This window comes from Sorex fumeus, unplaced genomic scaffold (genome assembly GCF_029834395.1).
Source record: "Sorex fumeus unplaced genomic scaffold, SorFum_2.1 ptg000122l, whole genome shotgun sequence".
Lineage (NCBI taxonomy): Eukaryota > Metazoa > Chordata > Mammalia > Eulipotyphla > Soricidae > Sorex > Sorex fumeus.
Window position 1 is genome coordinate 30651169 of NW_026606179.1, and position 13177 is coordinate 30664345.

Sequence of the window (13177 nt, forward strand, 5' to 3'; positions counted from 1 at the left end):
GGGAAGGTGGCCGATGCTGGAGCAATAGTACAGTGAGTAGGGCACTTTTCTTTTTCTTTTCTGGGTCACACCCAATGATGCTCAGGGGTTACTCCTGACAGTGATGGGAGACCATATGGGATGCCTGGGATGGAAGAGGGTTGGTCTTGTGCAAGACAAACAAAATATCAGCAATACTATAGCTTCAGCCCCTCAGGCACTTGTCTTGCAGGTGGCCGACCAGTGGTTCATCTCTGGCATCTCATAAGGTCCCCAAGCACTGCCAGGAGTGATTCCTGAGTGCAGAGTGAGGAGTAACCCCCGTGCACTCATGAGTGTGGCCGAAATAAATAAATAAATAAAATGTGGATAGAAGTGTCTTGCCTAGTAGTGCTCAGGGGATCAAACTGGGGTCAGCTACAAACAAGGCAAACGCCTTGGGTTAGGCCCTGTATCATCATCTCCCAACTTTTTAAAGAAAGTTTTTTATTTTCTCTTCCTCATATCTAACTGAATACAAAATCAAATGTCAAAATGAATTAAGAAAACTCCCTTAAGTGTGCAATCAAACCTCTGAGTCTCAAGGAAGGGGGAAAATAGGGATTTCTTACATGTAGGAAGATTGAGTTGTGAGTAACACATATCACAAGAGATAAATGACAGATGACACAAACTACCAAAATACTGTAAGACACACCTTTTCCAATTAGCGTATGCTAATCTGTGAGGCAGGAACAAGCAAGATAACTAAGGTTGGGAGGGTCTGGCTGGAAAGAAAAGGGTTTTTCTGTTGTTGAGCAAAGGAATTGACTTTCATGAGTGACCTAAACTGGGAGCAGACAAATGATTCAAGACTTGGGGGGGGGGGGGGGGGGGGTGAGAACACTGTAGGCAGGTAGAAGTGGATTCAATCCCCAGCACTCAATATGATCCCCTGTGCCCACCAGTAGTGATTCTTGAGCACTGTCAGAAGTCCTGAGCAGGAACACTGGAGTGTCACCCAAACAATGCCACCACCACCATAAAAATAATTAATTTTTTTTAAAAAAGCCTAAGCTGAGAGATACTAAGGTACAGACTGGGAAATAATTTATGTAGGGTTACATTCGTAATTTATAATCAGAAGGGCTTAGGTTAAATGAGCTCAAGACAAAAAGACCAACTAAGTCTCACTTGGGTAGGAGACTTGAACATTTCCTGGAAGGACTAGTCTAACACAAACTGTAGGGGGGCTTTGGGGGGCATGGAACTACAGTACATCTGGTAAGGTGCTTTCTGTCCACTTCACTTTGGATCTTCAGCACCATATATGGTCCTCGAGACTTGCAAGGGATCCCGAAGCAGATGTGTCCCCAATACAAAAAACAAATTGCACCAAGGAGGGCCACACACCACTAAAAAGGTTTTAACAGGGATAAATGCATATCATTTCTGGTAGATATAGTAGGCCTTAGTCTTGTCCAACTTCCTAAACAAGGTGTAGTGGAAAGATACACTGCTTTAACAAGAAACAACACAGGAATGAGAATGGGGACGGTGGAAATCGCACCATGGTTTGAGAAACTAAGAACAGGAATGCAAACGTGATTCAACCTTTACCTCATTTTAAGTTAAGTTACAGAGAAGACCTCGTTTCCAGACTCGTGCCGACCCGGCTTCGATCCCTGGCATCCCATACCTGAGCGCAGAGCCAGGAGTTATAACTCCCTGAGCATCACCAGGTGTAGACCAGAAACAAACAAACAACAACAAAAGCCACAACCCTAAATCCTCTAGAAAACGTTTTAAAAGCAAGCAGGCGGGCTTTCTTCTTTCGTTCTTTCTAAAATGATCCAAGTTAGGAATTACGGCTTCAACCAGGCTCTTCAAGGGCAAGAACAGAATGCTCTCTGGAGGGAGGAGGAAGAGGAGGAGGAGGAGACCCGGAAACGATCTCAGGCAGAGATGGTACATCACTTGGGGAGGCAGGTATCAAGAACAAAGACCCTGGGCTCGGAACCCTGGCTCCCAGGCGCGGGGAGAACCTGAGGAAAAAGGGGCACTTGGGCTCGAGGATGCACTTTATTGTTTTCTGGCTTGGGGCTGAGGGCGGGTGAGCAGAAGATGTCGGGTTAGGTATTGCTTCGAAACGCGGGAGTCGGAAGGTGAATCACTGTCTTTGCAGTTTCAGTTTCTCCCCCCTCCAACCACCCCCACCCCACCCCCAGCAGTTAGCTGAAAAAGCAGCGCGAAAGCAGCAAAAAAAAAAAAAAAAAAAAAAAAAGTCAAGCCCACAGAAATTGTTCAGGGTGGATGAAGCCTTCCTTCCTCAGGCCCTGAGGCCCGCCGGCAACACAAGCGACTACTCGTGCACCCCGGGCTACGGGGGGGGGGGGGTCTTCTTCCTGGGGGGGTGGGGCCGGGGGTTGGAGGAGAGGAGAAACAATGTAGGAAACCGGCCCTGGCTCTCTCGGATGCTCGGGCTGCGCTGGCTGCGGCCGACGCTCCGAGACGCTCCAGAGCGCGGGTCGCTCGTGGCAGGCCGGCGGGGGGGGCAGGCCGGCGGGCGGGCGCGCGCGCGCGCGGAGCCTGCGACAAGGACAACAGGAGCCGCTCGCCGTGCCCCGCGCTCGCTCGCCCCGCCTCACACGCGGGGAAACTGAGGCGCCCGGGGAGCGGCCCGCGCCTGCCTCAGGTCACATGGCTGCAGCGGCCGAGGGAGGACTACGCCCCCCCCCCATCATCACCACCACCACCACCGTCACCATCATCATCATCATCATCACCAGCACGGCGGGCGCAGAGAGGAAAAGGGGGGCGGGGAGGCCCTTCGGGAAGTCGCAGCAGCAGCAACAGCGGCCGCGGTGCGGGCAGCCGCGGCCCCACTCACCTTGGCGCTGTGCACCGCCTCCTGCGCCCCGCGCAGCTGCAGCCAGATGCGCGCGGGCAGCGGCTCCTCGGCGCCCAGCGCGCCGAGCACGGCCAGGCTCACTCCGAACAGGCCCTCGATGCGGCCGCGGCTCCGCTCCAGCAGCGCCGCCTTCTCGGCGGGCGCCGTGAATTCGTCCAGCACCGCCCGGGCCGCCATGGCGGGCGCGGCCTCCCGCCGCGGCGCCCCGGGAGAGTTGTGTGTGTGTGGTGTGTGTGTGTGTATGTGTGTGTGAGAGGAGGGGGGGCGCCCGCGGCGGCGACGCCCCCTCAGCGTGCCGCCGCGGCACCCGAGCCCGTCAGGCGGCGCCTGCCCTCGCGGCCGCCTCGCCCCCGCCCACGCCCTGCCGCCGGCTCGCGAGCCCGGCTAGACCATCCCGCCGCGGCCGCCGCAGCTCGGCGTCTGCGGGCTCCGGCGCTCCCCGCCCCTCCGCCTCCGACGCCGGGGGGCGGGCCCCGCCCACCGCGCATGCGCCGCTCCTCCGGCCGGCCTGGAGGACCGCCGTCCTCAAAGGGGTGACGGAGTGCCCGCGAGCGGGCGGACGTGACGTCACGCGCCGCCGCCATGTTTGTTGAGGGCAGCCCGGGCTTCCCCGCCCCCTCCCCAGTCGTGTGCGTGTGGTCGCCTTGGGTGAGGGCGAGACGCTTTGTGCTAAACCGGCCGAGGCGAGAATTCCTGGTTTTCCCAGGCCTCTAACGCTAGGAGTTGGGGCCGAATCCTGTGCCTCACCAGGGCTTTGCCTTGACTTGAAGTCTAAAATCAATTCGGTTACACGAATTTCTCCTTAATTGATAAATAAATGGGCCATTCTCTGCCTAGCGTCTCTCTCTGTCTCCCTCTGCCTCCATCAGCACCTGCGGGTTCCCACTTTGCTTACTCCCAGCATCACTGGGTGGGACCCACTTAAAAAAAAGGGCAACCAGGCCCTAAGGGAGTAGTCTTAAAGAGAAAGTTTGAGAAGCCAAGCAACTGTGAAGAAAAACTGGGCTGGAGTGATAGCACAGCAGGTAGGGCGTTTTTGCCTTGCACCTGGCCAACCCGGGTTCGTTTCCCAGCATCTCATATGGTACCAGCCCATATGGTCCCCTGAGCACCGCCAGGAATAACACCTGAGTGCATGAACCTGGAGTAACCCCCTGTGCATCGCCGGGTGTGACCCAAAAAGCAAAAGGGAAAAAAAAGAAAAACTTGGTAGAGGGGTTTCTGGGTTGTTGTAGGGTAAGTAAAAAGTGGAGTTCAGGAAGCCAGAGAGATGGTACAGCGGATAGTAGGGCTCTTGTCTTGCACACAGCGCACCTGGGTTAGATCCCTGGCACCACATATGGTGAGTCCCATCAGAAGTGACCACCCTAGCACAGTCAGGACACACACACACACACACACACACACACACACACACACACACACACACACAGGAAGTACTTGCTTTATGTTTGGCTAGCTTAGCCCTCATCCTGGTTAAAAATCTCCACACTGCCACCAGGAGTCATGTCTGAGCACAGCCCCGTTGTGGCCCAAGCAAAGGAGGTGGATTCAGAATCTTCCATGGGACGGGCACAGATACATCCTAACACCTCTCCAGTTCAATTTCTCTATCTATAAAACCATCTGTAACATCATTGCACTTATTTGTCTCTAAGGGCATTTTCAGGGTGACATTCTGACTTCATGAAAATATTGTGCCAAATAAGTGTTGGTTTCCTTTACTTTAGGCTAAATGTTGTAGCTAGAAAGGAACCTCGGGAATATTAACCTCTCTGAATTTCTCATTTATCATATGTTGTACTACCCGTTACTGCAAAAAGAACATAATACCTGACACAGTAGGTGATCACTACACGTAAGCTATTATTATTGCTAAATTAACCATACCTCCCACTCCACTTTGGCAGAAAAGCTTTGTGTAGGATTATGCAACCATATTGAATTTGTGGAGTCAGAAATTCCCTTCATGTATTTAGCTTTTCCCTTGAGGAGACCAAAGAGACATAAAGATCTTGCAGTTGGAAATGTCAAGGGCCAATAGTCTCAGTAAAGAGGGATTACCCAAGGTTAAAACCAGCCAGGGATCCCAGCTGCTGGGGTTTTCCGTGTGTCTGAAAGACACAGGCAGGTGTGGTCCCCTGGTGCCCCACCAGGAGATGACTCAGCACAGGGAAGAGAACCACTAAACTCACAAACCAACAACTTCCTGCACCCCTGGGCTTTTCCGTGGTGTCCACAAACCATCCACCTTCCTTTATCAGGTAGATGACTTGGGGTAGGTGAGCTCTGTCTTGCTAATAGCGTGCACCTGGAGCTGGAGTCGAAAAGCACATTATTTCCTGTCTTGCGGTCACTGAAATGGATGTTCTTTGTTAGTGACTGGACAGGACTTCCCTAGGATGGTTCCAGCTTGCTCCCAGTGACTTCCTGATTAATGATTCTTAATTGCTTAATTGTAAAGGGTGGTGAGTTGTGCTTTGAAAAGTATACATTGGGGGCTGGAGTGATGATACAGCCGGAAAGGGCGCTTGCCATGCATGCAGCTGACCCAGATTTGATCCTCAACATCCCATTTAATCCCTTAAGCCTCAGCAGAAGTCATCCTTGAACACAGAGCCAGGAGGAAGCCCTGAGCACTGCTGCGTGTGGCTCCAAAACAAATCAGATTTTTTTTTTTTTGCTTTTTTGGGTCACACTCAGCCACTCAGTGATGCTTAGGGGTTACTCCTGGCTCTGCACTCAGAAATTACTCCTTTACTCCTGGGGGTGCTTAAGGGACTGTATGGGATGCCGGGGATGGAGCTCAGGTTGGCTGCGCGCAAGGTAAATGCCTACCCTCTGTACTATCACTCCGGCCCAGAAAAAATTTTTTTAATGTATGCAATGATTCCTTCTCCTTTCCCCTCAAAAACCTATCCTGCCTACCAAAGGAAAAGTACTATGGCGTAGAGCAGGCCTTCTTAAACTTTTTTTCTACTCAGAACCTTTTTTATCCTAAGATATATATTTTTTTTGGGGGGGAGGGGTTTCAGGTGGGCATTCTTTGGAAGTGGAGAGGTGTTTGGTTTTGGATCATACCTGGTAGTGATCAGGTCTTATTCCTGGCTCTGTGATCAGGGATCACTCCTGGCAGGGCTCAGGGGACCCTATAGAGTGCTGGGGATCTAACCTGGGTGGGCTGCACACAAAGCAAGCACTCTACCTGCTGTGCTATTGCTCCAGCACCATATCCCAAAAGATTTTTATGTTACTCTGGTATATAAAGTAGGTACAGAAATCAAATATTGACTAATAATAAATCATAAATTTAAAACACTTTTTGCAACCCCCATAATATTCAGTTAACACCACCCCATGTGAATTGCAGCCAGAGTTGAAGAAACTAGAACTTAAGGTGCATGCCTTGCCAAGGCATTATGACAAGTTCAAATCCCCAATGCCCTGTATGCCTTGGGTTTTCTGTCTTTGGTCCTGATCCCTGGTGACACGGACATTCTCAGCCGTGCTACAGCCACGTCTGTGAAAGCATCTCTCTGACAATGACAGTTGGAAATGATCATTCTGGATAAAAACTGAGGGCTGAAAGTAGGGAAATGGATATATATGATAACCTTACAATGCCTGTATCACAAACCTTAATGATGAGAGAGAGAGAGAGAGAGAGAGAGAGAGAGAGAGAGAGAGAGGTGGAAGGAGGGAAATTGGGGATATTGGTGGTGGGAAATGTACACTGATGTAGGAATGGGTGATGGAACATTGTATTACTGAAACCCAACCATGGACAACTTTGTAACTGTGTATCTCAAGGTGATTTAATAAAAAAATAAAAATAGGAGTCGGAGCAATAGCACAGCATATAGGGCATTTGCCTTGCATGCGGCTGACCCAGGTTCAATCCCCAGCATTCCCAAGCACCACCAGGAGTAATTCCTGAGTGCAAAGCCAGGAGTTGCCCCTGAGTATCGCTGTGTGTGACCCAAAAAGCAAAAAATAAAAAATAAAAAGCATCACAAAAATGGGTGCGATCTCCACTGAGCACCTCAACAAAACAGAAGTGCAAGCTCCACAGCCAGGAAAGTGTGACCCCTCGTGAGCATGTGCGTGTGTGAGCACTGCCACAATCCACACCAAGCACCACCACAACAAACCTGTGTGCTTCAGCTGAGAGTGCAGTCCCTGGCAAACATGCTAAAGGAGAAAAAACACTGGCGAGCACCAGGTTCAAATTTTTTAGCACCACAACCTGATAGGGCCAGAGCGATAGCACAGCGGGTAGGGCATTTGCCTTGCACGCGGCCAACATGGCCGACCCAAGTTTGATTCCTCCGCCCCTCTCGGAGAGCCCGGCAAGCTACCGAGAGTATCTTGCCCGCACGGCAGAGCCTGGCAAGCTACCTGTGACGTACTGATATGCCAAACACAGTAACAACAAAAAGTCTCCAATGGAGACGTTACTGGGCCCGCTCAAGCAGATTGATGAACAACGGGAGGACTGTGACCAAACCTGATATGTGACCCCTGGTGAGTGCCACAGCCAGACATGTGCACAGCCCAACCATCACACAGTCGAAACAACATCAAAGCAAAAACAGGAAGGGAGCATGGGCAGTTTTCACAAACAACACTTTAAAAAACGCTGTTGCCATGGTACTGGAACAAAGGCAGAGCTGCAGACCAATGAACAGGGTTGAATATACTGACATCTCCCCCCAAACATATGATCATCTAATCTTTGATAAGGGAGCAAGAAATGTCAAGTGAAGCAAGGAAAGCCTCTTTAACAAATGGTGCTGGCAAAACTGGACAGCTACATGCAAAAAAAAAAAAAATGGGCTCAGATCTCTGCCTAACACCATGTACAAAAGTAAGATCAAAATGGATTAAAGACCTCAACATCAGACCGCAATCCATAAGGTACATTGAAGACAAAGTTGGCAAAACCCTCCATGACATTGAAGCTAACGGTATCTTCAAAGATGTCATGCCACTGGCTGAGAAAGAGAAAACAGAAATAGATAAATGGGACTATTTTAAACTAAAAAGTTTCTGCACCTCAAAAGAAACAGTAACCAAAATACAAAGACAGTCTACAGAATGGGAAAGGATATTCGCCCAATACCCATTCAACAAGGGGTTGATATCAAGGATATACAAATTACTGGTTGAACTCCACAAGAAGAAAACATCCAACCCCATCAAAAAATGGGGCAATGAAATGAACAGGAACTTTCTCAAAGAAGAAATCTGAATGGCTAAAAGGAACATGAGAAAATGTTCTACATCACTAATCATCAGGGAGATGCAGATCAAAACAACAATGAGATATCATCTCACACCACAGAGACTGGTCCACATCCAAAAGAACAAAAGCAACGGTGTTGGCGCGGATGTGGTGAGAACCTTGGTTCAGCCCTTTTGGAAAACAGTATGGATGATTCTCAAAAAATTAGAAATAGAGCTCCTATTTGACACAGCAATACCTCTTGGGAATATATCCCAGAGAGGAAAAATAGTATAGTAGAAGTGACATCTGCACTTGTTTGTTCATTGCAGCACTCTTTAGAATAGCCAGAATCTGGAAAAAACATGAGTGCCCAAGAACAGATGACTAGTTAAAGAAACTTTGGTACATCTACACAATGGAGTACTATGTAGATGTTAGAAAAGATGAAGTCATGACATTTACATATGAGTGGTACTACATGGAAAGTATCATGCTAAGCGAAATGAGTAGGGAAGAGAGGGACAGACACAGAAAGATTGCACTCATCTGGAGAACATAAAGTAACAAAATAGGAGACCAACACCCAAGAATAGCTGAGAGATAAGTACCAGGAGGTTTACTCCATGGCTTGGAGGCCAGCCACACATGCTAGGGGAAAAGGCAGCTCAGATAGAGAAGGGAGCACCAAATAAAGGGTATTGGGAGTATCCTCCCAGGATGGAAGATGCATGCTAAAAGTAGACAATAGACGAACATGATTGGCATTCAGTGAAAACCACAGCATCCCAAAGGAGAGAGAGGACAAAAGGTAATGCCCTGCCACAGAGGCAGGGTGGGATGGGGGGGGGGGGGATAGGAGGGATACTGGGATCAGTGGTGGTGGAGAATGGGCACTGGTGGAGGGATGGGTACTCGATCATTGTATAACTGAAACCCAAGCAAAAAAAATTGTAAGTCTACAACCCTCATGGTGTTTCACTAATAAAAATTAAAAACAAACAAACAAAAAAAAACCACAAATGTTCATCTCTGAAAAAAAAATTTTTTTTTTCTGTTTTGGAGATTGGTTTGTTCATATCTGGTCAGCATTTCCTTTTAGGGAACTCTCAAGGTTTCCTGAGTGTAGAGTACAAGGAGAACCGAGAGAAATCCCCTTTTAAGAAATTCCCTTGCTCCGTGCAATTTCTGAACCACAACTTCCTTAGTTGACTAGGCTTGCCTACAGTCCCAGCACAGCTGACCCCAGGGGCCAGGCCTCTTACAGAGGCGGCATTCCAGACATTGCACCTTTTTTTTCTCACTCCCTGAAACAGCCCCTTGAGATGGTGAGAAGGGAATCACTCATTTCTTCTTCTCAAGTTTTCCTGGCAAGGAGACTGGTCTACTCCCGCGCTGGCTCACCAAGAATGTAAGGGAACATTTCCTCAGGTAGGAGGAAAATTCTGACCCAATAGTTACTTTCTGGGAAGGGTCAGCACAGGGTTAGACTGCCCTGTCCCCAGCAGGGACCTGGTATTATCTGCTGCCTGGAAGTTTTCACCCCAGCAGCACCCTCTAGTCTCACTTGGTCAGAAATAATGATGGTTAGGGCCAAGAGAGATGAGATAGTACAGTGGGTAGGGCACTTGTCTTGCATGAGGTTGACCCTGGTTCTAAATCCAGTACCCCATTTCGCCCCCTGAACTCTACCAGAAGTGATCCCTGAGCATAGAGCTAGGAGTAAGCCTTGAGGACCGCCATACATAGTGCCCCTCCCAGAAAAAAAAAAAAGATGACATGGGGGATGGGGGGTTGGGGGTCAGAGAGAGAAAGAGAGAGAGAGAGAGAGAGAGAGAGAGTACACTCATATTCTCGTGCATGTGTGTGCGCCTCCCAGCCTGGCTTTGGATCAATCCCTGGACCTCACACATGCAAGATATGTGCTCTACCACGAAGCCACATGCCTGATCCTAAAGATGACATTTTGATCTCTGACATTTGTTTTGTTTTGTTTCCATTTTGCAATTCTGAGTGCAGGAGAAGCAGAAAAAAATTGCTTGACCTCCTAACAATCTAACAGTGATTGCTATTACCATCAGTCCTATTTAAAGACGAAGGAACAGAAGCATAAAGAGATTCTGAAATGTTTCACAGAGCTGATGCATGAAGGAGTAGAAATAGGTGTTTACATTCAGGAAGTCTGACTCTGCTGAGGGCTCTCACACACTTCTTAATGACAAACAGCCTTTCTATGTCAGTAGGACACCCTTACATTGGAAGCCTGTCAGAAACAGACACTGGCCCAGGAGAGGTTCTGTCATCTCTGGCCAATTAGGCAGATTCAAAATACCCTTCAATGCCCCCCTAGCCTCCCCTACTCCACCCCTCCCCCCTTACCTAGCTGCTGTATTGAGATTGTTTTGTCTTTCTAGATTCTAGTATTGGTGGAGGGCTTTAGAGTGAAAAATTGGAATACTATTGTGCTTTTGTTCGAGCGGGCCCAGTAACGTCTCCATTGGAGACTTTGTTGTTACTGTGTTTGGCATATCGAATACTCTTGGTAGTTTGCCGGGCTCTCCGAGAGGGCCGGAGGAATCGAACTCGGGTCGGCCATGTTGGTCGCTTGTAAGGCGAATGCCCTACTACACACAAATTTTAATGAATTTTCAAACATATCTCCAAGCCATCACTATCTCTTCCTTTGACAACTATGGGGTCTCCCACGTTCTTCCTGATCTCTGTCCAAATTTCAAGAGCCACAACTGCTATAAGATTGGGACAAATTATTTACAAATCTTACTGCTGCCGCCAGAGTAATTTCAGATTGCAAATCTCATTGGTCAGTCTCTTGCTTAAGATTCTCCAAGAGCTTCCCCTTCTTCTCGGAATAAAACCTGAAAATTTCCCCCTGGGTTTCAGCCCTTGCAAGATCTGTCTCCTGCCCACTCCTCTCCTCCCTCCACCCAGCCGCCCCTGCACTGCCCACAGGGCATTTGCACAGGCTCCTTCTGCTTTCTTCACTCTTGGTTAATTCATGCTCATCTGATAAGATGTAAGTTCAAGAGTGGCTTCTTCAAGAATTCATTGACTGGCCCCTCTGGTGAGTCCAGATTTCCTGTGGTGCCCTTGCTCATAGCACCAAGGGTGGTTTTATATTAGCTGTGTGACAGATGGACAGATTCAGATTCCTCCCCAGATGTCACTAGTCTGTCAGCAATTTGGCGCCAGAGATCTGAGGCAGGATTGAGCTCACGGTCTTCCATGAATGAAGACTGGCCAATAGGAGGCTCTTCATGGTCAGAGTGAGCAGGGAAAACCCAGAATAGGATGAGGCAGACTCTTTCAGAACCTAGCAAGCCAGTGAACAGATTTTATATGTTCATTGTATCACTCACTGTAGCACTGTCATCCTATTGTTCATCGATTTGCTTGAGTGGGCCCCAGTAAAGTCTCCATTCATCCCAGTCGGGAGATTTTAGCAGCCTCGCCTTACTCATCCTTTCCAATGTATTGGAGGCTCTTTCAGGGTTGGGGAAATGAAGCCCATTATAGTTACTATTTTTGGCATATTGAATACTCCACGGGGACCTTGCCAGGCTCTGCTGTGTGGGCGGGATACTCTTGTTAGCTTGCTGTGCTCTCCAAGAGGGATGGAGGTTTATATATGCAGTGGGGGCAGGAGATTCTGCATTGCTTTCTTCTGGGAGTTTTGTTTTATCTTTGTATGTTATCTATCTTTTTTTTTTTTTTACTGTTTAAGAAAAAAGGCTCTAAACAATGCTTAGGGGATGCAGGGGCCACTTAAAGGGGCTACTTGGTCAGCTGGACTGGAATGTTTAGTGCTAGGGCCTGGTGATGCAATGCTGTTCAGGCCTGAGTGCCCCCAGGGTCACATTTGCAATACAGGGAGGGGACATACAATGCTAGAAAATAACTTCGGGCTTTGTACAGGCAAAACTCTCTGCCCGTGACACTTGAGCTCTCTTGTGGTCCCTATTTTTTCCCTCACAACCCTAGACCCATGGTTTTCTCAGTGCATGCGAGGCACTGGGGATTAAGTTTCCTACCTCACACTTGCCCCAGGGACTTCTGTTATCCCTAAAGCATCTTCTTTTCTGGAAGATGAAAGACAGAGGAGATATGGGTCTGTTCCTGTCAGTACATGTGGAGATACCAGGGTTTGCACTCATGACCTTGTGCTTTAAACCACTGAGCCATCTTCTGGAACCCTGGATTTTATTTTAAGTATAATGGGAAGCGTTACAAAATTCAGCTGAGCACATTGGAAGGTTTTGTTGGGTTTAGTCAATGCTTCATAAACCAGCTAACAAATAAAAAGTAGTTAAGAGGATCACACAGAAGCTTTTTTTTTGCTTGCTTGTCTGTTGTTGCAGTTGGCGTAGGGCCGTGTGTGGCATGCTTGGGGACCAGGGCCATTCTAATGGTGTTTGGGGACTTCCAGGGCCAAGTGGTGCAGAAGGAAGATGTATGATGTAGGAATTAAACCCAGGTTCTCACAACGCAGGCAAGTGCACCACCACTTAAGACACATTACTGCCTTCTAATAAAAGATTTTCTTGGGACACTGGAGACATAATACAGCCTAGCCAACCCAGGTACTGGACACTACTTATGATCACCTACACCCACTAGGAGTGATCGCTGAGCACAGAGTCAGGAGTAACCATGAGCACTGATGGGTGTGGTAAAAAAAACAAACAAATTAGAAAAGATTTTCACTGGGAAGATGGGGCAGGATAAGGAAAGAGGTTTTTTTTTTTTTTCTCCCTCCAGCAAGGTCACTTTCCTATAGGGGATGGAAGGTCCCTAGCAGACAGATTACATTGCTTATGCTGAGCAGGAAATTCCAGACCAACTGGTTAAATTACATTCCTGGGAGAGGCAGAAACTGCAATTATATTTGGTATTAACTCACAGTTGGTGACTTGGAGTTTAGCTAAAGCCACTCCATCTTGTTGTCTCTCTTCTGTTTTTGCTTTTGGGCCACACCCACTAGTGCTCAGGGCTGACTCCTAGCCCTGCACTCAGGAATCACTCCTGGTGGGCTCAAGGAACCACATGGGATGCTGGAAATCGAACCC

At 48.5% G+C, this 13177-nt stretch overlaps 1 protein-coding gene across 1 annotated transcript in view; it reads right to left on the reverse strand.

The window, feature by feature from the left end:
- Positions 1–3078, reverse strand: part of N4BP1 (NEDD4 binding protein 1) — a 62906-nt gene extending 59828 nt beyond the window's left edge. The window contains exon 1 of the mRNA XM_056136204.1: positions 2849–3078. Within this exon, the coding sequence (XP_055992179.1) occupies positions 2849–3046 (198 nt within the window). The 5' untranslated portion in view covers positions 3047–3078. The remainder of the gene's footprint in view (positions 1–2848) is intronic.
- Positions 3079–13177: the final 10099 nt, after the last annotated feature.